This window comes from Ursus maritimus, unplaced genomic scaffold (assembly GCF_017311325.1).
Source record: "Ursus maritimus isolate PB19 unplaced genomic scaffold, ASM1731132v1 scaffold_7, whole genome shotgun sequence".
NCBI lineage: Eukaryota > Metazoa > Chordata > Mammalia > Carnivora > Ursidae > Ursus > Ursus maritimus.
In genome coordinates this window covers 7507575-7534085 of record NW_024426885.1, presented here as the reverse complement: position 1 = coordinate 7534085, position 26511 = coordinate 7507575, and the positions used below count along the sequence as shown (strand labels likewise).

The 26511-nt window shown below is 57.3% G+C and overlaps 1 protein-coding gene across 3 annotated transcripts in view; it reads right to left on the bottom strand.

The window, feature by feature from the left end:
• FAM53B (family with sequence similarity 53 member B) overlaps positions 1-26511 on the bottom strand; it is a 109381-nt gene that overhangs the window by 22162 nt on the left and 60708 nt on the right. For 2 of the 3 annotated variants that reach the window (XM_040624804.1, XM_040624806.1), the window contains one exon: positions 19136-19672. The exons of the other annotated variant lie outside the window; for it this stretch is intronic. In XM_040624804.1, coding sequence (XP_040480738.1) covers positions 19286-19672 — 387 coding nt within the window. In that variant the 3' untranslated portion in view covers positions 19136-19285. Of the gene's footprint in view, positions 1-19135; positions 19673-26511 lie in introns of those variants that run through there. 3 annotated transcript variants of the gene reach the window in all.

The window sequence follows — 26511 nt, the reverse complement described above, 5'->3', positions numbered from 1 at the left end:
TGGCCACCACCTTCCAAAGCTCTGCCAGCAAACCAAGGAGCTCTGGCTCCACGAGAGCCAATCAGACCCCCCAGACACAGATGGGGGGCCCTTGCTGCCCTGCTGCCTCCCTTCCCGGCGCCCTTTAGAATTCCAGGACAGTGTCTGGCCCAGCAATGGATGAAGATGTGGGGGGCAACTCTGTTCTTTCGGCAAAATGCACATTAATTCCGGCTGACCTGTGAGGCACTCGGCATCTCTTCTCCAAATTACCAGGGTATCTGAGCTGCATGAGGTCCTCCCCCAGGAACGTCTCAGAAGTGTACTGCTCAGAGGTTTCTGCCACAGAGGGAGGCCAGAGGCGACCTCAGAGAGGCTGGGGTTATCGGTTTCCCAGACGGTGTTGGGAGGGAGCATCCAGGAAGATGAGCAAAGCCCGAGAGCTTGACCGGAGAGGGCAGGTGGGTCCTGGGGGTGGCGGTGGCAGTGGCAGTGGCAATGGCAATGGCCGAGGGATGCAGAGGTGGGCAGCCAGAGCCTCCTCTGGTCGAGACACTGGGAAACGGAAGGGATGGGGTCTCAGGTCCCAGTACTATGGGGACCAGCACTGCTAGAGCACCTGCCCCCAAGGGGGTGAGGGTGACCCCTGCCACACCCAGAATCCGATGGGGCCTGCCTCTCCTATTTCCCCCTGAATGAGAGGAAAAGGAGCCAGGTATGTGCATGCCGGTCCACAGGGCAGAAGCCAGGCCTTCGAGACAAAGACCCCAGCAGTGATCACCACCCTTGGGGTGCAGCAGAACAGTGACCAGGCTCGGTCTCAGTGGGGGGGGGGCAGCGTGTCCCCATGGCTCCGCGAGAAGCTGGCTGAGCCCTCAGTGCAGGAAGGGGCAACCAGGACGAGCCCAGGGGCTCTGCCGTCACGGTGCTCTGTGCTCACACCTGCACCTTCCCCCCCTTCCTCAAAAGGGTACCTAGAACTATTGGTCCAGCTTCCTTTTTCTAAAGTTTTAAAGTTGAAGATTAGGAGTCATAACAAAAACAACACTGATCCTAACCGAGTGCTTCCTCGGCCCCTGAAACAGGCTCCGGGGCTGGGCCGAGCTGCTGGCAGCTCCTCCCTCCCCTCCTCCAGGCTCCCAGGAGAGGCCAGCTCTCAAGGCAGACAGGTGATGGTAAATCAAGCAGGGCTTGTGCCAAGCAGTTGCTAAGATGGCTCCAAGAATCCTGAAGTCCTGATTAATGGGCAAGATGGCTCTCTGCTTTGGCAGGGGGACTCTGGCACTTTTTCTCACGAAAAACAGCGGTGCGCAGTGCTGGCAGCTGCCTGGCAAGATGCCTGCTTGCCTGCTCTCCCTGGAGGGGCTCAGGAAGAGTGGGACCAGAAGCCAGCAGACAGTGCCACCATCCTTCCCAGCTCCTGGGGCCGTGGACTCTGAGATGGAGAGAACAGAAAGCGCAGGGCCAACAAAGCCAACAAAGCCAGCCCAGGGGCAGCAGGCCCTGTGCCCCCCGTGCCTCCAGGTAACAGGACGCCCCACTGCCCAGCTCCACCCACCCCGCATGGCGTGCGAGCCGAGTGGGGCCCGAGAAGGCACCTGTCCTTTGCCATGGCCAGTTCAGTAGGATCAGATTTCTTATCTGAGGCCAGGCACGTAACAGGGCCCCAGAAACTGCAGCAGCCAGGGAGGCCAAGATCTTCCACTTCAGTCTGTGGTTCTCTACCACACAACGTTGTCCCAGGGACTGTCATGACTTGGGAGGGCGTGGGGACTGTGGGCATCGGGTGGGTAGAGGCAGGGATCCCACAGCACAGGACAGCCCCTCTCCCTCCCACAAAGAATCATCCAGCCCAAGACACCAACAGTGCCAAGGCTGAGAAACTCTGGTCTCCCTATGGCAGCATTGCTCCCCGTGACGTGCGAGTGCCGCTTGCTGGCTCTCGGGCACTTGCCAGGTGCAAAGAGGATGCGCCCACTGTGGCTTCAATGCAGACTAAATTTGCTCTGGCCCCTCGGGGGGCTCAAACACCTTCCCCGGGCCATCAGCGCCTGTGGGGAGAGGGAGGAGAAACGTGCAGCTCTGCAGGGAAGCTAGAAGGAATCCGGGAACAAACAGCACCACTTTCTGACCAGCTGCCCCAAACCGGGGCGCTCCCACGGTCATGGCTCCACCTGCCATCTCCGCCCTCGGTCCTTTTGCTCTCAGCTCTGGGCCTCTGGGATGTCAGGCTTTAGACACAAGCTCAGGCTCACAGTGGACACGACTCAGTGTCCTGCTCTCCCATCACAAGTGGTAAAGGTCACTCTCTGTGGCTCTTCCCCTGCCCCCCTCACGTGAGCCCTGCCTTCTCCTCTTATCTGAACCGTCAGACAGCAATACTAGTAGGAATCAGAGGATTACTTTAGGGGAGACTAGAAGCAGGCATGACGGATGCCCAGGAATTCTGGGAGAACTGCCGCGGCTCTTCCCCACTGCAGAAGGGCCTATGGCAAGCCAAGAGTCAGTTTGAATGCACGGTCACTCTTCTCTCCAGGTCTAAAGTAAGGCTCCATCCAGAGATCCAAGGTGCCCAGGGGCCATGGCAGGGTGATATCTGGTCAGCTTCCTGCCAGGACCATCACCTGGCACCAAGCCCTAGCTGGGAACCCAGAGCAGGGGACCAGCCACTGTCTCTGAGGAGTTCACAGTCCAGGAAGGGACGAGATCAGGAAGGGGTGCTCAGAGTGAGGTCTTGGGGCCAGTGTTTTCTGACCACTTGGCCTGTGCTGGGTGCTCTGTCAGGCGCTTTTCAACTCTCATCTCATCTATTTTGTACCACTTCCCTAAGGGACTCTATTACCATCCCCATTTCCTAAATGGGGGATTTGAGCCTCAGTAGCTTGAGTGAAGGGCTGGCAGAAAGCCATGCAAGCCTCCCCACACCCCAGAAGATGCCTGAGCTCCCCCTACCCCCACCCCCAGTCCTCAGCTCCTTCTCCTGCTCCTAAGGCCCACACGGTGACAATCCGGTGCTTTGGGGCCTCAAGCTGGATCATGATTTGCACAGTTTGAGGCTCCAAATGAACTGGAGGTGTCCTTCAGATGGTCAGGCAAGGGCAGGAAGGGAAGGCAGCCTGCGGAGGACCCACTATCTGGGCTGGATCCTTCACAGGAGCACGATTAAGTCCTCACAACAGCTGTAAGAAGAGAAGCGAATGTCACCGACACATTAACGTGGAAACCGAGGGTACATGCCCAGCGTCACAGCTAGGGTGCAGCAGAGCGCGAGGCAATCCTGTGCTCGTTTCACGTCCCCCGTGGTGGGACCCGTATCTTCCCCGGGGTGGCCCCTGCCGGCACCTGCTAGAGCTGCTGAGGACAGACCCAAGATGAGCCAAGAAAACGTCTCTGGCTTCACGAGACCCACACAGGAGGAACTTCAGGACTCCTGTGTTAGCACCGTACTGGGGTTGTGGCTCCCTGCGGCGCCCAGGACAGCAGGAGGTGAACGTAGAGCACCTCAGGGAGACACCAAGCTGTCAGCTGGCGGGGCGATCAGGGTGGGGCGAGGATGGGAAAGGAAGTGGGTGCGGGTGAGGAGACAGTCAACAGGAAATGCACTTGGAACGTGCCCGTGAGGCAGGTGGAGGCCGTGCTGCCACCCCCCGACTTCTGCATTCTCAGCCCTCCCTCAGATGCTGAAAATCTGCTTGTTTCTGCGAGGCAAAATGGCCTGCTCTTCCTCCTTGAGAAAGCCCTCTTTCGGGGAGCGCTGGGGGTACCCAAGCTTCTGGGAGGAAACAAAGATACTAAGGCTCCTTGACTCTGAGAACATCTGTTGGAAGCCCCACATTTGAGGCCACAGGCCGGGGCACAGCAAAGGGCCAAGCCTGGGGCAGGAAACCCCCAAAATGAAGAGGGGGGATGGGAGGGCAGTGGCTGCTTCCAGATCAACATGCCTAGCACCCATGAGCTGGGTCTCTGTGGACGGGAAACCTGGGGAGGAGGAGGGGCGCAGGGATGAGCCCGCTGTGTCCTGGCCAGGCCCGACACCACCCGGCATAAAATCACCACTCATCTCCTTCCCCCTCAGAGCCTCCACCTCCCCATCTGTAAAATGGCAGCAGGGGCCCCCGGCCAGCTCACTTCAGAGGATTGCCAGGAGACCTGAAGAATCAGGTCGTGAGGTTTCAGAAGGGAGAACCCACTAAAATGGCAGCAGAAGAGCCCTGGACGGTGCTCCCACCGCCAAGCCCCGAGAGGCGCGTCTCATCCTCCCTCTGCAGATGAGCAAACGGGGTGAGAGGGACCGAGGAACTTGCCCAAGGTCCCAGGGCTGAAGGTCGCGCCACCAGCACTTGGGTGCCACCACCTGCCCCACCTGCTCAGGGCCCCTCTTGCCACTAAGAGGCTGGGCTGGGATTAGCAATCATGGGAGGCTGCCCTGGGAAGACAAAGCCACATCCTACCCACTTGCAGGAACAGCTGCGGGCTGGCGGGGGAGGGTGTCCAGGTGGGAAGGGCGGGCGATGGGAGCGACGGAAGACCTGGGGCTAGTCGCTGCCCCGTCATCAACTGCGTCACTACGTGACCCTGGGCAAGGGGCCTCTCTCTTCACTTTCTCCAGGTACACAACGATGGGACCGGACTCAGGTTCCTTAAAGCTCCGAGACTTACGAGTTCCAGCTAGAACCTTCTGCATCTCTTCATCCTCAAAATCAGGAGCGTGGAAACCATCCGTGATTATTGGAAGTTTTCACACAGTCTTCCCAGAGGAAAATACTGTTGTCTCAGTAGATACCAGCATCCCAACCTTGGCAGAGGCCCCCATATTGTTCTTGGGCCCACCTGGCGCCCTCTGACCACCCTCCTGGCCAACCGGGATGGGGATGGATGGAGAGGGCGCTGCCTGGCACGCTGTCCCCGGCATCCGAGGCCGTGGTGGGAAGCAGAAAGAACAGTCCTGGCCGGCCCGCCCCCACGTGAGTCAGCAGCTGTTTCTCCCAACATATTTTCCCCCACCGCATACCACACGGTATTGCCAACATCCCAACAACTGCAAAGATTTGGACAATGCCAGCTCTAACAAACTTCCAGATTAAGCCCGAGTCCACGTTCACACAACTGTATGAAGGACACATGCCGTGAACAGGACCCAACTGAAAGATGGCAGAAGTCATGACCCTACAGCTGCCCTCCCCAAAGCTCAGTGTGACAGCATCAGGGTCCCCCTGGCATGCACCGGAAGTGCCACAGCATTCTCTCTGCACCCCCCCACCCCCAGGCTCCCAAAAGCACTCATATCTACTGAATACATGTTTGTCCCGGGAACCAAGCCACCCATCCTCAGTGCTCACAATGCCTCTACAAAGCAGGTATTGTTAGCCCCATTATTCTTTTTCTTTTCTTTTCTTTTCTTTTTTAAGATTTTATTTATTTATTTTAGGGGGGCAGAGAACACAAAGGGAGAGGGAGAAGCAGACTGCCCGCTGAGCAGAGAGCCCAGTCTGGGTCTTGACCCCAAGACCCCGAGATCATGACCTGAGCCGAAGGCAGATGCTTAACCGACTGAGCCATCCGGGTGCCCCCAGCCCCATTTTTCAAAACAAAACAAGCTGAGGCCCAGAGAAGTCCCATGCCCAGGATCCTTCAGCTAGTGAACAACAGAGGTGGGAACAACCCCCAGGGCCTGTTCGCCTCCAGGCTAACTCCTGCTCCACTGTGCACCTGGATCTCTAGTTATCTACTGGGATATTTACAGCATTAAGAACTAAAGTCATAAAAAGATGATTTGATGACATGTACAGACAACATAATTATCTAGCAGACAACTTTTCTCCCTAATGGAGCCAGAATGTTTTATTCTTAGTATTATAATTGAGCATAGGATAATTTTAAGATCCTGTAGGCTCTGCTTTACTCTGAGTGAGCACTAAGGAGACAGCGACTAACACCGGGACCTCTTCCTACAAGGAAACTCGCTACCAGATGGGAAAGGCCAAAGGTAAAGAGACTTCAGGAAGGGACAGAAGCCCAGGTCACTGCAGTACCTGTGACATGACAGCTATCTTCCACTGTGATTCAGAGTCGGGCATGAGGCCAAGTCCTCAAGGTGTTCTGGTTGCACTCTCTATGCTAGATGATGGTGATGAGGTTGGTGGTGATGATGATGGTGGTGGTGATGGTGATATGGTGACGGTGATGATGATATTGGAGATGGTGGTGGTGATGGTGGTGATGGTGGTGGTGATGGTGATGGTGATGGTGGTGGTGTTAATGGTGAAGATGAAGGTGAAGGTAATAATGCTAGTGACTCTGAGGACAGCAGCTACCATCTACTGAGCACCCTCAGTGTGGCCAGGTGTGGCCAGGTGTGGCCTGGTGTGGCCTGGTGCTTTACAGCCTTTGGCTTATGTGAGCCTCACACCAACCCTCTGAGGTAAGTTATTATTATCCCCACTTTCCAATGAGGAAACTGAGGCTCAGAGTGGTTACCTGGTTAGAGTGGAGAGGCTGAGACTCTGGACTCCAGGAACACTGTTCCTCCTCTGACTCATGCTCCCCAAGTGACCGACTGCAGAGGGGAAACCATTCCTGCTGATGAGCAATTTCCGGTCTCTGGTTCCCCAGTACAAACGTAGCAAGCCAACCTCCCTTAGCCACTGGCATTTGTTTTAAAAGGTGCAGGCTTATCTGAAAGGAAAGGGTTCATCCTAAAGTAGACCTTGTGCGCTGCAGACTCTGACCCCTCTCCTGCCTTCATCAATGAGAGCAAGAAGCAAACAGGAAGGAGGAATAGTGGGGGCTGATGGGCACTGGGAGGACAATGAGGGGCACAGTTGGGCTCCATGCACCTCCCTTTACTGATGGCCCCCCAACCTCTCTTCAGAGGCTGTTTCCTGCCTGAACCACTCCAAAGCCAAAGGCATAGTAGCAAAGGCGGCCATGAGGCAGAGCAGCAGAGGGCCAGAGGTCACCCCTTAACCCCTCCCTCAGAGCCTGTCATGGACCCGCTGCCAGGCTCCTACCAGCAATCAAGGCCTCAAGTACCCTAATTCAGCTCCCCATGTTCCCTTTCCACCTGGTGCAGAAGGGCAGGAGATGGCAGTGAGGGCCAGAGCTGGATGGAGGCCGCTGCCTGGCATCCTCCTGGGCCTGCTCTGGCCCCTGAGCTGCACAGGACAGGCAGAGACCCAGCTGAGAAGGGCCACGGAGGACAGTACAAAGGGTGGTGGCTGTGGCCAGTCTTGCTCCTGACCCACAGGCACCGTGACTGGAAGCTCAGCTGTTGGACAAAACCTCGAGCCCACAAACAGGCACTAGGGGCCCAGACTGAGCACCCCACTCTCCCACCTCGTCCTCTGCCCTGCCTCCCCAGAGATGGATATCCCAGCCCAGCAGCCTCCTGGCTTCCTGCAGTGCCGTGCAGATGGTCAGCTGACTTCCTGCCCTGGGACCTGACCACTCCAGGGGGACAAGGCCACAGAGACAGCTGGTGAACCCTCCCTGCAGACACCTGGTCCCTGCCCCAGGTCGGCAGACTCGAGCACTGACACACGACACAGACTGCCACATCCGTCACACAGCCCCTGCTGACAGAGCCCAGAATGTTCAGGATGACCTGAAACTGGGGGCCCACAGGGCCTGCACTCACAGGTTTCTTTACTCATGCCCACACGCAAAGCATCCACTGTGCACCGGGTGCTGTCCTGACTTCCATGGAATCAGCCATCAGCAAGACAGGCCCCTGCCTTCCAGGAGCCCCCCTCCCCAAGGACCTGCCTGGAGGATGTTGAGTCCAGCACAGTCCCAACTCATCAAAGTGCAATGAGAAGAATTCTTCTGGGTTCAAGTTATCTCCCCAAGTTCTTCATTTCCAGCCCTTTTTTCTACTTGGGTCTCCAGACGTTCCCAAGTTTGTCCCTGCAAAGAGAAAAATCACCCATTCCCCGGATGTTTCTACTCAGTAGGTCACAACCACAAGAGTGCTTAGGCTGCGTGGGGTTCTCCCGTACAAACAGCACATCCACACCCAGTCCTGGGGGCAAGTAGAACAAACAACTCAGACCCAATGCACAGATCAGGACACTGAGGCCCTGGACAGCACCAAGATAGGCCAGTGCACACTGCTGTCCAGTGGCAGAGGAGGCCGTGGCCATGGCTTTGGGGAATTCTGAGAAGGAGCCTGGCCTGAAGCCACCCTTGGGTCTGGTCCCAGTCCGTCACCCCTGGTGACAAGCTCCTGAGTGACTGTAGCACAGCCCCTTCCCTCCTCCAGGCCTCAGGGGCTTTGCCTGCAGAGTCAAGGAGTTGAAGGAAGTTTGGTATTTTGGGGTGCTGCCATTCCACAGTGAGCACCAGGAGCCCTGGCAGACAAGGGTGGTGGGGGTCACACGGTTACAGAGAAGCATCATGGCCGAGGGCCTGACACCGCAGTGTCCCCTGCCCTACCTGGCTCCCAGCTCGGGGCCCCAATCCCTTCCAGCTGGAGGGGAGCAAGAGTCCTGCCACAAGGAGACTCACTCTTTCCAGCAGAAACTTTCAGGTGTGTCCCCAGGACGCAGGCCCCTCCTGTCTCCTTCGAGCCATGGCTGTACGCTGGCACAGGCTGCCCGTGTCGGTGTGGGCTTGAGAAACCACTTCCAAGGGACTGTGGACAAAAGAGGCTGCCTTCCCTGGGGAACCCAGTGCCTCGGCCAGGCTACCAGTCAGGACCCCCAGGGCTCTGCAGAGAGCTCGGCTAACAGCAGCCTCGAGGGCTGCCTGCCTGCACCTCAAGTGCCCCAAACACACCGTCAGGGCTTTGCTCTTCGAAACTGTTCTGACGGTTTCTATCCCCACCCTGGGGAAAGGAGCCCACGTTCCAGCTCCCTGGAGAGAAATTGCAGGCTTTAAAGAGTTTCTCTGATGAAGCCCCAAGCTCAGGGCCAGTTAGGAAGGGATATCTTCCAGATTTCGTGAGGAGCTGTGCCTGAGGCTGGGGTGACTGGCTTCCTCTACACCGAGAAGGCTGGGGTATGGCAGGGGCTGGCAAGAGCGGCCCCCCTTGGGGACTCTGATGCTGTTTCGACAGGGGTGTCTATGAGGCTGGAGACAGCGGGGCATGCCCAGGTGCCCACGCAGCCAGGCCCCACTCTCCGCCTTCAACTTTCAAGTGGCTCTGCCGAAAGCCAAGGACAGATGGGCTGTGGGTCCTCTGCTAGGGTGCCGCTGGGATGGCGGCATCAGGCAAGGAGCCGGACACGCCTCGGCCCAAAGCCTGCTCTGCAGCCACTTCCTCCCTGCAGACCTCAGGCAGGCTCCTCCCCCCTAGTCTTGCTTCCCTCCTCTACAAGCTGGATAGCAGAGCCCAGGTCAGAGCGGTCCCACAAGGAAAATAAAGGTACTTCATGAATCTAATGCGTTGCATGGACGGGAGGCTCCACGCCACATCAGGCCTGGAAGACCGGTCATCCAGTTCAGGGCCGGCGCCGGCTGGATTCTCCAGCTGATGTTTTCACAGTGACCGGTGCTTGCCAGAGGCTCGGCTGGCAAACCGCAGGTGCTGCCCCCCCCGCCCCCGGCAGGCCTCTGGTAGCTCCAGTTAGCCCCTTCCCGGGTCAGTCTGGACACAGGAAGAATGGACGCTCAGAGCCATTAAGGAACCCAGGACACCAGCCACTAGCGAGGCTGCCACATCTCCCCTTAGTTGGAAAAAAAGTGGCTCTTAAGACATTTTGGTGTAGTCTTTAAAAAAAAAAAAAAAGGCTCCTATCATTACCAAAGGAAATAATTACAAAGCATTAAATGTGAAAAGCACGTCATGCTGTGTTTGACACATGCTAAGTATGACTGTCATCTTCATCTAACACGAAGGTGCTCAGAAAAAAAAAAAACCGTTAGGACAAAGGACCCAAAGCCTTGGACCTGGCTGGCCCTTCCCACCCCTGGGTGTGAGCGGTGATGTCCTCAACACACCAGGACCCAAACAGGACCGCACCAGAACATGAACTCTCAGAAAGGGGGCATTTCAAATGGTTGCCATGTTGGGGACAATGGGAAAGAAGGGGGACTCCTGGGGAGGGGATGGGACTTCTGGTCCCGAGGCCTGCAGGTGTAGGGGTGGCAGTGGGGGTGGCAGGACAGTGAGGCTTATTTTCCACTTGTAGCAGAACAAGCAGAAGGGAGTGGCAGCAAGGCAGACTCTGCCTCTGACTCAACCAAGGTTCTCCCCTCCCAGGACCGGTTGTGGCTGTGCAGTGGGCGGCCTGGGGTAGCAAGCCCGAGCCTAGTCGCACACAGGAACGGTTTCCTTCCGAGCCCTGCAGAGGGGCGGTGGCAGGAGCTCGCTCCTTTCCATTCCCAGAATGGCCAGAGCGATGGGGCCAGGGCTGTAGGTGGCTCAGTGTCCCTGAGGCTGCTGACTTGACCCCCTCCCACTTGGGAGTTCCTGAGTCTGCAAGCCAGTCGCTTTTGAAAAGGAGCCCTCCTGGGACTGCTCACCTGTCCATGTTTGGCCCGGGGAGCCCCGAGGGCAGGTTCACACCGGGTCATCCTGGCTCCCTTGAAAAGCGAAAGAGGCCGGAAGGGCACGGGGATCACTTGCCAAGACTCAAATGAGCCATAGGTCCCAAAACAGTGCCCAGGTTATGTGAGCCCTCGGCACACACATGTAATAGGCTTCTGGGAAATCCCATTTTAACTGATGGTAACACAGAATGTGAGCTCTGGTGCCCAGGACTGCCTCCTGAGGCGCTCAGGCTATCAGCCCATTCATAACCTCACTACCATCCTGCAGGTGCTCAGCCAGAGAGAGGGGACTATCCACCATGACTCGCCACATTCAGGTGACAAGGCTGCCAAGACCCTCAAGGATGGTCACCTCCTATCTCACGCTCACAAGCCAGGACCACCGGTTTGCTGACGCCCCCTCTTGCAGGACAGGCAGGCAGCCCATTTTGAGGCTGACAGTCTCCACATGAATTAGGGGTTTGTGCCAACATCCGCTGGGCTGGTAAGGGCCCCCAACACCACAGCCCTGTTGGACGTCAACAGGAAAACGAGGGGCTCCTTGCACCTGACACCTCCTCACCTCTTCCCACCAAGACATTCTCTCCCCACTGACGTTCTTGGGCCAATACAGGACACGTCGGATGCTGAGGGAGTGGGGAATGGGAAGAGCCACCCAGTGCTGGGATTCTGGACGACGGCCCCTCCTTGAAGGAGGCTTTACCACTCCGGGTGATACACCATCACCATCCGGGGCCCTGCTTAGTGGTAGAGCTGGGGCTGGCCCAGGTGTAGTCCCTGACCCTGTCCCCAGCCCCAGCCTCTGGGGTCACTCACGCCACCCTTCCCCCTGGAAGGTCCTTCTGCTTCTCTACCCATCATCTCTCCCCCATCAGCCACGTTTCAGGCCTATGTAGCACTATGTCTGACATAATCTTCTTTGCTCCTGTTTATTGTCTATCTACCCACACAAGGGGGAAGCTTCTGGAGATCAAGGCCTGTGGCCATCCTGCCCCACACTGTATCCTTAGTGGTGAGAGCAGCACCTATACATAGCAGGTACACAGCCAAGAGAACTGGCCCCAGAATGAAAAGAATCCGTACAGAGGGAGGGCATGGGACCCAGCTTGTAGTTTTCCTGCCCTGAGGTGCCCAGCATACAAGAGGAACCCAGAGAGAGGTTCTGGATTGAATGGAAGGTGCGAGAGACAGACCAGACATGGGTCCTACGTGGGTATGAAGGAAACTCAGGTGGAAGCCCAGATTCTGCCCCCGGCGTGGAGCAAGGCCCAAGAGTGGGGGAAGCAGACACGACGCAGGCGCATTCTGGGTTTTCTCACACACAGCAGGCCCCACGACTGAGGGTGTCCTGAATGAGCACGGGGGCCTCGGGCTCCAGGGGCACTGCTGTGGTCAGTGGGCGGGCGTTCCCGGCACCACTGCCCTAAAACAGAAGGGGCTGCTTAGAGAAAACGACTCAAGCCAGCGCCCCAGGCTCACAGGCAAACATTTCGAGAAGAAAAACCAAAGCACCAGCAGAGCCCTGGCCAGGACGCACCCCTGCTCCAATCTGCGGGACGGGGCCGAGGCTGGAAACGGCTCTTGTGCTCGGACAGCCTGGGAACACCTGGTCACGCTGTGCTTGGCGCAGCCACGGGGCCAATGAGCCCCTGGACGGGCGGCGGGTGGATCGAATCACGTGAGGCGTGCTGTCCAAGCCAGCGGAGTGTGTTCTGTGACGCTAACGGGAACCTGCATTATTACAAACTCAGGGTGCGAGAGAATCCACACACTCACCACAGACCTTGGACCAAAGAGCCTAAAAGAATTCAACTCTATTTTGTGCTGGGCCAAGAATTTTGTGGTGAATTTTTTTTTTAACTATGTGTCCACTTTTCTTATTGGATAGAGTAAGAAATTGGTGCTAAGCTCATGTGTTTTGTTTTAATAAGGACTGTTTCTTTCATGTTTCTCTTTTAAAGGAACAAATTCTTATTTCTTATCATAGGTCCACAGTGTATTTGAATCTGCAGAGTCAACAGGCTCACGAGGCCAGAGGGGCATCAGAGTCCCCACTCAGTGTCACAGCTGCTTAGAGAAAGGATTGAGAACCACACCATTTAGTGATGGCTACCTCGGGGGTGGATTCCAGAAGGATTTCACTTTCTGTGTTTTTACATTTCTGAACTGTAATGTTTTGTACCTTCTTTACTTTGAATTTTTTACATGTATGAATTAATTTTGTAAGCAGAAGAAACAATAAATTTAAATGAATCTAGAAATCATTTGTGTTCGTATGTGTTTGCCCCACACAATACTCCAACAAGAATATTGCTATATGCCAAGAATTAAGTCTTACATGCCATTATGTGAGAGAGACCTCACTTCATTTAACTGCCTATTACCAGACCCACTTCACAGATGAGGAAATGGAGGCTCAGGGTCCCACAGCTAGATCTGCAACCAGCTCTGTCTGCTTCCCAAGGCCCTACTCTCAGCCAGCCTGCTCCACAGCCTCCCGGCAGACTTAAGGGCTCCTTTCTCTCTGTCCCTTTTCCTGCCTGGCCACTGAAAGCAGCTGTCATACTAAACCACAAATAGTACAGAGGCCACGGATTGGGCGGGCACTCTGGAGCTGTTTGGGTTACGACTGGTGACTCGTCTCCCCAGGTCGAAGAACCAGGTCAGTTCCTGGCCTCCCCCAGCAGGCTGTGCAGTGCAGGGGAAAGGGGCAGGCCAGCAGAAGCCCAGGGAAATGGCTTTGCTAGATGTGAAACTGAAGAACACACTGGTATGTTCGGGAACAGGGACCCTACCAGGCAACCGCGGAGCTCTGGCCATCTTCAGTGCTGCCCTAAACTGCGTCACCCCGGGAAGTTCCAGGGCCACAAGTCCCAGGCCACCTCTGCAGGGGTTCCAGGCCACAGACCCCAGAACAGATGTCGAGCGGGTCCCCTCCCACCTGCTGCCACATGCCCAGTCCTGCTAATATGTTCATGGTGTTTCTCAGAAGCTGCTCCGCCAAGGGGTCGGCCCACACACACGCATGCAAAATGTTCCCAAAGTGTTCCCTACCCCCTCTCGGAGACACAGCATGTTCCGGCTCAGAGAAGCGTCACCTTTCTGAGACCTGTGTCATTGGGTGAGACCTTTGAGAACCTTCTGTACAAGTCCAGCGCAGAGTGAGAGCCTGCGAAGCCCACCTCAGGAGATGGGCACAAAGGTGCACACGAGTTCTAGCAACAGGCTAGGCATTCTGACAAACTTACCTTCACCTTGCCCCGCAAGCCAGGGGCGGGAGCTGCGGGCACAGGCTGCCAGTGGCAGGACTCCAGGACTGCATTCCACCCCTCCACCCACGCTTCCATCCCTGCCTGTGAAATCTTCTCTAGGCTTCCTTCCTCGGACCCTGCTTCCTGGGTCTTCTGAGGCTGTCCCGTGTGCACGGACTCAGCACACACTCCTAACCGTACCTCCCGGCTTCGAGTCCCACCCCTGCCAGGGACTGGTTCTGCGGCCATGGGCAAGTCATGAACCAAGTCTCTGCTACCCCATCCTCAGTGGTAAGCAGCGGGACAAAACGCTACCTGCATCCCGGGGCTGACGGAGCATCAAGAGAGCCGGTACCAACAGGCGGCAGCGAGGGTCGGAGAAGTGCCCGCAGCCTCATCCTGGGGACCCAGTCTTTCTCAGGGCCCTAGAATGCTGCTGGGGGGGCTCAGGCCGAGACGGGGGCTGATGCACACTCACCCCAGCGTCCCGCACACAGGAGGAGCTTAGCTTAGTTGACAGCACTTACAGAACCCTTGCACCCTGTGAATGTGAAGCAAAACTCCTGCTTGGAACATCGTGACCCTAACCTAGTCCTGCTGCTCTGCTTACGGATACCTTTAAAGTCCATGCAAAGCTGCCCACCCCGCGGCCGCCCCACAGCCCCAGGTGGAAAGAAGTGGGCGCTCGGGGAGCAGCTCTCTTTAGCAGGGAGATGTGCACCCCGCCCCCCATCATCGGCCTCCATCCCTCCTCATCGTCTGCTCCGCAGCAGGGCCCGTGCCAACAGCAATGGTGGAAGTGGTTCTTGGTCACGCGGAGGACTTTCCAACCACATTCCTGGGTCCCCAAAGATGCTCCAGCCCAGGCCACAGCCTCCTGGCTCTGGGCTGGCTGCTGCGGGCTTCCCAGGCGCGGGGCGGTGTCAGCCCTGGAACAGGCCAGCCTCTGTGGACGGAGTCTGGGGTGGTGCGCAGGATAAAAGCACGGCCAGCGGAGGCCTTTAAATGTCAGAGCAGTCATCCCTCCCTTATTTCACAATACTGCTCCAAAACCACCTCGCTGGGCCAAGTTCTGTTACCACAAAGCTAATATCCTCTAGCAACTTCCGAGCTGCTTGTCTGCCTCCAGGGCCAGGTCACATCTGGCCGGCAGAGAGACTGCTGGATCCCCGGCCAGGGTGAACTTTCTAGGGGTTTGTCCTGAATGACGAGAACCCCAGGGCCACCCCCTCTGCTGACTGTGTCGGAGCTCTGTCCTACCAGACGGAGAGCAGCAGCCTCACCAAAATTCTTCGAGGGACGGGAGAAAATTGAGTGAAGTGAGTGAAAGCAGAAGGAAATGAACAATCCTCACTTTGGCCCACGCTTCTCAGGCATGGCAGCAACAGATGAGCAGCCTGGAAGAGACGGGAGCGTTGGGACTGGACAGGCAACCAGCACACGCTTCCAGAACAACGCCACGGTGAGAACGCAGTTTTCATTAAAAAAAGGAGATATCAGGCTTTTGTGCCCTGAGATAGGCTGAACAACTCGTTCTGACACCAGGGCCCCCGCTAGCCAAAACTCACAAGCTCTGGCCACTCCTTTTCCGCTGCCCCCTCTCCAGCACCGTGTTCTTACTTGCCACTTGAGGAGCACAGGAAAAGGCCACACAGGGGCCAAGTTTCGGCTCGGCCGAGCTTTAGACAATCGGGTGCGCCGCGTTACATCACCCCCACATTCCTGACCGGCAGGGTAACAGTACTGGGGCCCTTTCTAGGACTAGCTTTCGGTGAGAAATTGACAAACAAATTCCAGTCACTTTCCATATGGGGAAACTAAGGCACGGGGCCATCTAGATCAGGGGCTGGTATAATTCTCTTAAAGGGCCAGACAGTAAATAGTCCAGGCTTTGGGGCCCATCTGGTCTCTGTTTTAACATGAAAGTGGCCATAGGCAATTTAATAAATAAGCTGACATGGTTATGTGCCAATAAAAGTTCATTTGCAAAGACAGGCAACAGCCTGTGGGCGGTGGTTTGCCGATCCCTGATCCGAGCTGGTTCGAGGTGACAACTGTCGCTTCTCCTGGAAGCCACTGGCCATAACTGTAGAATTATGAACCCTCCCCGCCACACACACTTAGGATGCCCTGGGGTCCACCTGGCAGGGCTCTAGTTAGAATACTGAATCTATTATAAAATATTAAGTCACACCCTGCATAGAGCTCCACAGACGCTGGGCCTTGGTCCTCCACAGTCCTGCTCTGTGAGGAGCACGTTCCCTATCCCCTTGCAGCACAGGCTCAAGGGCTGAGGGGCTCATGGCTCCCCTCTGTTCCAACTAAAACCCCAGAGGAAGCAGAGGAGGCCCCCAGACTGAAGGAAAGGCAAGGCCAGCTCCCCTGCATGCATGGCCTCCGAAGAGCCCCACTGGGGTCCCAAAACCCGGGATGAGGACCGTACTCCCCCCTGCTCTTTTCCCTCTCCGGGCTGGCGCATTGTGGGCCTAGCCTCACGGCCAGCACCCTGCACTGTGGGTCTCTCTAGGGCCTGGGGCTGGGGCAGTGGGGACAGTCCATGGAGGGAGAGGCCCTTCATTTTCTCCACACACCCTCCCAGGCCTCGCTGGGGAAGCTCACGACACCCCACGCAGCTACCCGAGCTCCATCGAGGCCACCGTCAGTGCCCCCATTCGGGTGCTGCTCACTGTCACTGCTTCGAAATGGTCTCAGGTTTCAGTAATAATCCAATTGTAGCCTACTTCATCCAGAACGGTGACAACTGTCACCTAAGATCGTCTAGACAGTTCCAACAGCTGGTGGAGTGGGGGCCAGATCAAGCTCCCCTGGCAATGTCATGTGAGAGCCCAGCTGCCATCCCAGAACTGGCCACTGACCTCTGAGCCCATCCACATCACTGTCCTCAAACCAGACAGCCCTGCGTGTCTAGGGCTGACCTGTCCCACCAAGGACCCACCAGGGCCGAGGAAGGAAGACCTGCTCCCAGCCGATCCTCAGCTCCATCACACTGGCTCTGACCCTCTGTGCAGACACCCAAGGTGGGAAGAGCCTGGCACCCCAAGTTCTGCCCAGGGCCCCTGATGGGGACAGAAACTGGAACAAGCATGGACCTTGCAGGCACGCCAGGCCCTGGGAGCTTGGGTGTCACTCTGAATCTCAGTCCCTTCCGCAAAATGGGGCAGCAACCCCCACTTTCTAGGACTGTAATGAAGACGACATGGACCACCGCAAACATAAACCCTGTCTCTGGCCCACCAGTGCAGTGGGGGTGCGGACACGTAGGCATGGCAAGCGCGCACGGTCACACGTGGCGAGAGCCCTCCATGCTGCATTTGCACATCCACCAGAGCTTCAGGGGGTGGGGCCGAGGACACAGGAGGTGCAGGTCTCCGGCTAAAGGTTCCCGGCACGAACCATGCTGTCCTCATTCCCAGGGAGGAGGGACGGTGTGGGCAGCAGGCTGACCAGGCAGGTGACCCAAACCAACGCAGAAAGCCCGTGTCTCACTGCTCTGGCTTTCTTGGTTTCTGAGAGGAAAAGGAAGCCATATCTGACTTGGTTCGCCTCCCCAAGGACAAACGTGGTCATCCTCCTCTTTCCCCTGATGAACGTTTACACACCTTCTTGCCCTGACCTGTTTGCACTATGGTCTCCCGTGTGCACTCTGAGACCAGATCCCCAAGGCGGTGGATTCAGAGGGTCCCAGACTCAGCAAATGGCAGCCGATCCTTTCTTGGGAACCTGATGGCTTTCCCCCTGGCTCAGCACAAAGACCCACTCCTTACCCCAGGCTGCGAGGCCCACCTGAGTTGGCCCTGCCAACCCCTCGCAGTCCCTCCTGGGCACCCCCTCCCATCAGCTTGCTTTGCCCTGAACTTGCCAAGCCCATCCCACCTCCCCACCTTTGTGCTTGCTCTTCCCTCTACTTAGGACGCTCTCCCTCATCACCTGTGCATGGCTGAAGGCATCTTGTCATTAGGTCACCTCCTGAGTGGCCACCTTGTCACTCTGACCTAAAACTGGCCACATCCACCCCCTCTCCTCCCACCTGGCATCCACATCCAGCCTGTTTTATTTTCTTGATAGCACCTACCACCACCTGAAATTTCCTTGCCTGTTGCTTGCTTATCATCAACCCCTCTTTCTAGAAAGGAGCTTATATGAAAATGATAATTGAGTGTGGCTTAGAGATATCCTCAGGGCCTCATGAAGTGCCAGGCACTTGTCAGACACCACGTGAGACAAGGAAGTAAAGAGCGGAAGAGTGAGAACACACCCCTAGTTCGGGGATGCTGGATGGTACGGAGAGAGCACGCTCGGCCCAGAGCCGCGCTGCAGGAAGATGGCAGGCGTTCCCACAGCAGCCCTGGCAGATCCCAGAGCCCAGGGCTCAGCTCCAGGCCCACTGGCCTCTGAGCCCGGCGGTGGGGGCGGGGAGGGGGGCAGGCTCTGCCATCTGCTCCCCTCAAGGCTCTGCGAACAGGAGCACTGGGGGGGATGGGGAGGGGCTGCATCTTCCTGCCTGTTTCCCGTGGCTGTCACCGTCACCGGCCTGATTGCTGACCCGGCAGGGCCCTCTGTCCCGTGCCCAGCAGCTGCTGCAGCCTGCAGCTTTCCCAACATGCGCAGAAGCAGCTCCACCGCACTTCCTGTCCCCAGCCCCAGCGGGCCTTGGGGCCTGTGGCCTCCAAGCTCTGCAGCTCGCAGACCTGCGGCCTCTTCCCTTTGTCGCCCTCGCCGGGGCGGGAGCAGCTTCCTGCCGTTGTTTCCTCCATGATATCTGGTGTTCACGTCTTGGCTTCTCGGTTCTCCAGAAGCCCAGTTAACAACTGCTCGCGGTGACCCCTCCGTGGACATACGGGTGCTTTCTGTCCCCTGCCGGGGCCCTGGCGGCTCCAGGCAGCCTTCCGCACGCTCTCCGTGCGCTGAGCTCTGGCGAGGGTGCAGCTGCAGCCCTCCCCACCGCCACCCCCGCCCCATGCAGATTAAATGCATTAGAGGGCCCTGTGCTATCTCAGGGCGAGGGCTGGCACCCGTGGCCTTCGGTGACATATCACTGATGTGAGCTTACCGCTACTGCCCTCGAATGTGTGCTTGCGCTGTTTTGGAACCAACCATTTCTTCTGTTTTCCAAGCCAGAAAAGGCAGCCGCTCCTCTCCCTCCCCAAAAGGAGTTATCCAAGAGCCCTACTATGCCCAACTTTCAAAGGAGGCATTGTTAATCATTTGGCCATAAATAGGCAATGACCACCCACTCCAAGTCCAGTGGAACCAAGCTCCCCCCTGGCTTGGGGACTGCAGCGAGGGCCTGCCCTCCTGGGTGGCATTTGCTTTCTTTAGTTCTCCACTGTGGCCTGACGCTGGGAGAAGCAGCAGTAATTCAGGACGGCTGGTACTGCAAAAATGTTGTAAATAAATGGCCCACGTCCACAGGGAAGAGTCTATGTCGCTGCCGTGCTTGGGACAGGGGAGGGCTGTGTTGCCAAAGGGGTGATAATAAGCTTCCATCCTGTGCTGGCCCCACAGAAGCCAGTGGCCGCACTGGACAGAGGCACAGGCTCGTGTCAGATGTGTCGGCTCTGGGCCTGACTCATAATTAAGCACATGTCCATCTCAGTGATACCTCTCCATGCTTCCCACTCTCCCACCCTTCCTGGGGTTCTCTCAGCCTCCCAAACTTGCCAAGGGCTTGGAGCTCCTTCCCTGGAGGTGCTACCCCAACATCTCCAATAAGGAAGCAGGAAGAGGGCAGGGAATGCCAAAATCCCTCCAGGTCCATCAGGCATCTCCGTCCCCTGCATCCTTCTGGGCGGGACTGGGATCACAGACTCTGTGAGTAGATTCACAGAGGCCACCGCAGATGCGACATTTTCCAGAGCTGCTGGCCCAGCTGCCATAAGCAGACCAGATGTGGCACAGCTGACGCGGGATCCAGCGTGACAAGCACAAACCTGTAAGAGAATCGTCCTGTGGCCCTAAGCTGCCCCCAGCCTCCTCCGGCCCAAGGCCAGAGCGGCACCCACTTTCAAGCGGGCAAGGACTGAGGAGCTTCGGCACAGGAGTCAGAGGTCTGGGGACAGGATAGGAATCGAGTTTCCACAGCAGGGAAAGACCGCGCAGGCTGGCAAAGCACCGAGACACAAGGGTTTGGGGGTGGGATGGTCTCAAGGATGCTTGCAGAAACCAAAGGAATCGCAGTGATCGACTAGACTTCACTTTTACTGAGAAGAGATCGAGAGAACTGGCAAAGTGAGGGCTGCGGGCCAGATACCGAGACAGACTTACATCCAGCACACACTAAACTGAGTAGTTTAAAGGAAGTGGCCTTTGGGGATTAAGGCGATGGATTCTCTGCCCAGTGAGGGCCGTGACTCAGGTGACTTGGAAGCTAATGACAAGAGGGAGCCATCGGCCAGCCCTGTTGTGCGCCTCCAGGACGTCCGAGCCTCAGACACGAATCAACGCGTGTGCTGCCCCTGCCCTGGGCTCGCCCACCACCATCTGCCCACGGCCTCTTGTCTCCCCATGGCCCTCAGTCTGTGCTGCTCGCCCCGCAGTGGGAGCTTTCCCGGAGTACTGTCGCTCCCCTGCTTAAAACTCTCTGATGCCCCCCTCCCTGCACTCAGAATAAAAGCCAGGGCTTCGGAGTGCCTACCGAGGAAGCCCCTATGCTGGACCCCTTGCCCCCTCTCCTCCACTTTATTCCAGCCGCCCCAGGGCGCCTACCAGCCCCCTCCTGACTCCAACCTTTGCACCTGTGCTTCTCCTGCAGGCCGCCCCCCCCCCGCCCCCGGGCGCGATCTTACTCCTTCCCTCCCCTGAGCTCTTCCAGGGCTGCCTCGTGGCTCATTTCCTTGTGAGGCTGATTCTAGTGTGCTGTGAGAATACTCTGGAAGCCTGACCTCTTTCAAATGCTCCCACAAGCCCGAGACACCTAGCACATGCAGCATCTGGACAGGGCATAAACAGTCCCACTGGGTTCCTGCTTACTCACTCTGCCCCCAACCCAAGACTTGGGATGGTGAGCAGGGACTCGGAAGCTGCCCTTTAAGAACCCACGCATAGGAACTTGCCTCACAAACGTCCAACGCGGTACGTTAGCTGTTTTTCCAGACAGTTCTAAGGCAGCTATGTCCCCAGCTCAGCATAAGTCAACCCCAAGCCCTCTCCGGCGCTCAGGAAGGTTCACTATCGGGTAGGGATGCCACTGCTCTGCTGACACAATGACTCAGCAGGGGCCCATCCAGGGACTTGGAAAACCGGGCTCTTGAATCCCTTCTCCAGGTCACACCTTGCCAACTCCGGGCTGACCCAATGCCTCCTGACTGAGGGGCCTTGACTCTGGTGCTATCTCCACACAGGATAAGCCCATCCCTGGCGTCTGCAGAGTCACCAGGCTGGGCCTGTGCCCAGCTCTGCTGCTCCCAGACCCCGCTTCCTTGGGGGGCTCCTGAAACACCCTGGCCCTGGGGCCCTGGCCCAGACCCACTGATTCAGACCCTGGAGAGGGGCCCAGGAAGCTGCAGGCTCTCTCGGCCGCGCCTGCGCACAAGTACACACGGTCATAAACCCAGGGTTCAAAGAAGCAAGACAAGAGGCTCGCAGTCACAGCACAGCAGCGTGCAGAACTGGGTCTCAACCCGGGTCTTCCAACTCCAGACAGAGCTACGCTTCCAATGACAGGCCACGCTTTGTCTCCCCTGTGCTACGGGAAGCATCTACCATGCGGCAGCCGGGCAAAACCCCGACCTTGGAGACACAGAGACTTGGGCCCAAACTCCAACAAGGCAACTCGACAACTCAAGTCAGGCTCGGACAAGCTGCAGAAGCCTCTGGGCTCCAGGCCCTCTTCTGGGGAGCAGAGATAGAGCTGAGGACCTCACAGCAGCAGAGACAAAGAATCCGCACAGTGAGGACAGCTCACACTCGATGAACAGCCGTTACTTCTTTCTGACAAACTTCTCTCCCTATTCCTAAAATGTGACCACCTGTAGCAATGATGACAGCTGACTCTTACTGAGGGCCTACCCTGGGCACACGAGTGTGTCACGCTGATGAACTCATTCAGGGCTGCCAGCAACACGAGCGAAGCTGTTGCTACCCCACTTCGACGACGGGGAAACAGGTGCCAAGAGGTCAAGTAAGTTGCCCAGGATAAGGCTCGAGGGCACCTCCCCAGCAGGGCCGAGGCCCTGTTCTCCACCAGCCCTCTGTTTCCCCACATCTCAGCCCACAGTCTGCTTCCTCTTCAGTGGGCTGGGGGGCAACATGGGATTTCTTGAAACCCTCCCCTGTGGGCCCCTGGAGTTGAACCAGTCAAAGGGGCAAGGGCCATGTGGCCCACAGACCCTTCCCACTCTGGCTTCCATGCAGTGGGACCAGAGAGGTCCTCAGGTGCACTGGCCTCCGGAGGGCAGGGCCCCCAGCTCACAGGCCTCTGCGCCGGGGACCGAGCAGGGCCTGGCAGCTGAGGATGCTCCAAGCACATCTGGGAGCACAAGCGGCTCCCACCTGGACAACTGGCTTCCAAAGCAGGGGCCCTCCAGAAAGCTCTGGGTACCCAGAGCTTTGTTGCCTCGCGTCTTCTAAGACAGCTTCTGGCTCAGAAAGGCCCACAATTCAAGCGTGGAAAATCACCAAGTGGCACTAAAAGCTGCCTCGCTGGCACGTCCCCAGCTGAACTCCTTCTATTTTTCTTTTCCCGGGAGATCAAAGCTATTGTGTCAACACTCGGCCCCAATCCGAGTGACCTTAAGTGGATTGCTTATGCAACCTGGTGGCTGCAACGAGAGACAGCAAGGAGTGATCCAAGTGTCTGCACAGGGGTTTCCCTGAATCGTGAGGACCCCTGTCAGGGGTGCTGCGCTCTTGCTGACAGGCCTACTTCTGACAGAAAAGAAACCCCGGACAGAACTGAAACCAGTCTCTGGCTCGGCCCTCCCCCCACCACACACCTGGCAGGACCCCGGCCTCACGCTGACACCATCTCACCCAGGAGTGGCGAGCCCCGCTGAGCGCCCAGGACTAGAGCAATGGCAGACAGGCCACAGGGTGCGGCTTTGATGTTCTCCGGAGCGCCAGCCACTGGTGGGATCCACACCGCCCGGCTCCTCCCCTCACCCATGAGAAACAGGGACTGCCGTTCCCATTTTACAGACAAGGAAATGGAGGCCTACAGAGGGTGACTTGCCCAAGGCACATAGCTCAAAAGTGGCAGCGGGAGAAACTGAGGCCCCTTCTGACTCCAGAGCTCGTGCTTTCACTTGCACGCCCTCTAGGCCCTGGAAGGGTTGCCTACCTGGAAAGGCCAACTGGGCTGTCCTTGCAGAGGACGAATCACGGCAGCAGGAGGAGCGCTGAACCCAGAGTCAGGAGGCCCAGGTTCCAGTCCTCCCAGTGTCCTAAAGAACCGCGTGGCTTTGGGCACGTCACCGACTCTCCCTGGACTCTGGAGGCCTCACCCTCAAGTGAAGAGGGCAGATCGATCAGCAGTGGCTGCCAAGATCACAGAGGGGAGGAGTCTAAGACCTCCCAGTTCAACCAGAAAGACTGCTACGATCGATTAGCAATGTCTGTCAAGGGCACGGAATAGGTGTGCTGATCAGCGCCTGGAGCCGCCCCGGCCAACCACCCCTCTGAGGGTCCTAGTTGTCTTTTTCTTTTTTAAGATTTTATTTATTTATTTATTTATTTATTTATTTAGAGAATGAGAGAGAGAGAGAGAGAGCACTTGTGCGTGCGTGAGTGGGGGGAAGAGCAGAGGGAGAGGCACAAGTGGACTCTGAGCTGAGGGCGGTGCCTGACACTGGGCCAACCCCACAACCCTGAGATCATGACCTGAGCCGAAATCCAGAGTCAGAGGCCTAACCGACTGCGCCACCCAGGCGCCTGTCTGACGATCCAAGTCTTAAAGACTCTCTTCCTTTGTTCAAGCCCATTCTGATTGTTTCCTCATTAGAAGCAACTACTCCCATGTGCCCACAGTGGGTTTTGCCTTTACTTTTACTTAGCATTAATTTCAACCCAATTAGCAATCCTGGGCTTTCTGTGACCACCTGTGCTCTGTGCTGCAAGGGGCGCTCCATCACTGAGTGCCTCTGTTTGCCATCAGCGTGGTTCCCCAGGCTAGCAAGAAGGGTCTATGGGGGCAAGGCAGCAGGAAACGAAAACCAGCATGGTGGCCGGCTGGGGGCAGCGCAGTCAGGACGAGGCCATGAAGGCTCGGGCAAGCCAGGCCTGAGCGCAGGGACGTCGCCTGGAAACTGTGGCTGCCGGGGCTGCCGGAGCAGGGAGGTCATGCACCAGGGGTGTGAAGGGCCACCCCACGTGGGCTGAGGAGGGCCACTCCCTGGTGAAAGGCAACCCCCACTGGCAAGCAGGGCGGACGGTGGCAGGCTGACCCCGGGACACCCTGCCAACGAAGAGCCACGAGTTGCTGACAAGCATCGTAATACCCCTCCGATGGCTGCCCGCAGCAACTCCTTACCCCTCAGAGCCCCCCACGGCCCCAGCCAACCCGGCCGTACGGACTCATCTCCCGGACTCCCCCTGAATCAGCTCTCAGCGGAGCATCTAACCTCGTGCTGCTCTCCCCCCCCACCCCGCCCCAGGCCAGCTTTCTCGGGCCCCTCGCACATCTGCTAACACAACAGTTGCTGCCTGTTCTGGGGCTCCAGGAGGGCTGAGCACTCAGTGTGTGGGCAGCTGCGATCAATCAAACCTCTGTTTCAGCATCCCGACCCCTCCTCACAAATGTCTCGCTTCTGTTTGAAGCACTGTTGAGAAACACAATTTGTTGCTCTTGCAAGCTGACCAGCTTGGAGTTAAAAATACAGCAAGACTGGGACGCCCAGGGGCCCGGCATTCCGTGGGTAATCTTTTTAACTGTTCCTTTTTTCTGAGATCTTTGCTCACACACATGTGATCTGTGTCTAAATGGCCATGCACAGCTCAGGTCTCGCTGGGAGTCAACCAATGCTCGGTAGGCAAGTAACTAATCACGTCAGCGAGAGGCCCGCTAGTAAACAACTCATGCTCAGGCTGGGCCCTGCTCTCAATGGCGCACATTGTCATTTTGCAAACGGAGGCTTCAGCTTCACATAAAACACCAGGCAGAAGGGGTCACGTGGGGAAAGCTCAGAGGGAGGTCAGCAAAATGTGACCTGGGCAGGGGCAGGCACGACTGCCTTCAAGCAGCCGTTCCGTGAGCTGAGTGGTTGCGATGACAATTAACAGGGTGGGGCGGGTCTTCCCAGGCTGGGTCCTGGCGGCATTTCTCCCCCTGGGCGCCCTCCTCTCTGCAACCACCCTCTCTCACTCCAGAGCCACATGGCTGGGGCACCTGCAACCGCGCTCGGCATCCCTTCCCACGAGCTAAGCACTGAGGTTTGAAGAAGATATGAGCAAAGACAGTCTGAAAGCAATTTCTACCCCCAGACCCCCCTGCGCCCTGGCCTCACTGCCCGAGAGGACCACTGCTGCCAGCCGGCCGGACAGCCGCGCCCAGGGATGCGGCCAGGAAGGGGCCGGGCCTCTGGTGGGCTCTGGGATTGCGTCTACCTAGCCCCGTGGGCAACGGGAGTGAGACAAAACACTCGCACACAGCCATCTCTTCTGGCGGTAACGATTCCGCCTCCATCACCGCTTCACACCCCTTGGCTCTGAGCACAGAGCTCACCATGGGCTGGGCTGAGCTGCAGGGCAGGCCTCCTTCCCATTTTCAAAAGGAAAGGATGAGGCAAGAAGAGGAACAAAGAAGAAGACGTAAATGGCAAGGACAGAAGAGGGAGGGGGAAAACAGAAGGAAAGAGACAGGCAGAGACAGAAAAAAGGGAGCCCTTGTAATGCACGGAGAGCGCCTCCTGGGACCTTCACCCTCTCTCTCCCAGTTCCGCCTCTGGAGTCGCCCGCAGCGAGCCCATGCCTTTCCTCCCAAGCTGTGCAGCAGCAGCGCTAACAGTAATCGTCAGCCCTCGCCACGTGCCAGCCAGGGCACCAGGTCGCGTGTGTGTGAGCGGACGGGCAAGCAGACATGCACAGACGTCTCCATAGATTCGGATGCACACATGCGTTCGTACGTACACACACCTGCCCATCCAGACACAGACGCACTCATACACGCGGACACACCACACACACACACACACACACACACACACACACGCTGTGTCCCGGACTCCCCCGACAGTCCTAGCAGTAGTGACGACAGCGGTGCTGGTGGTAGGATCTGCTGCACAGAGATGTGAGGCAGCTTGCCCAGGGCTGCCAGCCTCCTGCCGCTCATCCGGAGGCCTTCTGATTTGCTGATGTCCCCTCCAGCCCCCAAATGCAGATCCAAAAGTGAACAACATGTTCCAGAAGGATCTCGGGAGGGGCATTAACAGACAAGGCTGGAGGAAAGCTCCTGCATGCTCACCCCCATGCCGGCAGGTGTGCTCGGGGCTCTGAAGGCCCCAGCCCCAGTCAGTGCCTGCAGGAAGCTGGGGTTTGTCAGAACTCCCAGTCACTCCAACCGAAAAGGCACTTTGCACCAATCTCATACACCTGGTCCCAGATCTACACACACAAAGGGGCTCCTTCACAAAAATGTTCAATTAGCACTCCTCGCCGTGCCCCTCCAAATAAGTGAACCTTTATAAACCAAGATCACAAGACCTGTAAGAAAGGGTCCAAGATCCAGCTTGGAGAAACACAGCAGTGCTGACCCGGGTGCAAGCCTATGTTTCCAGAGATGCGTAGACCCTGCTCCCTCCCTGGCAGTGACAAATGCTGAGAAAGCCACAGCCCATAG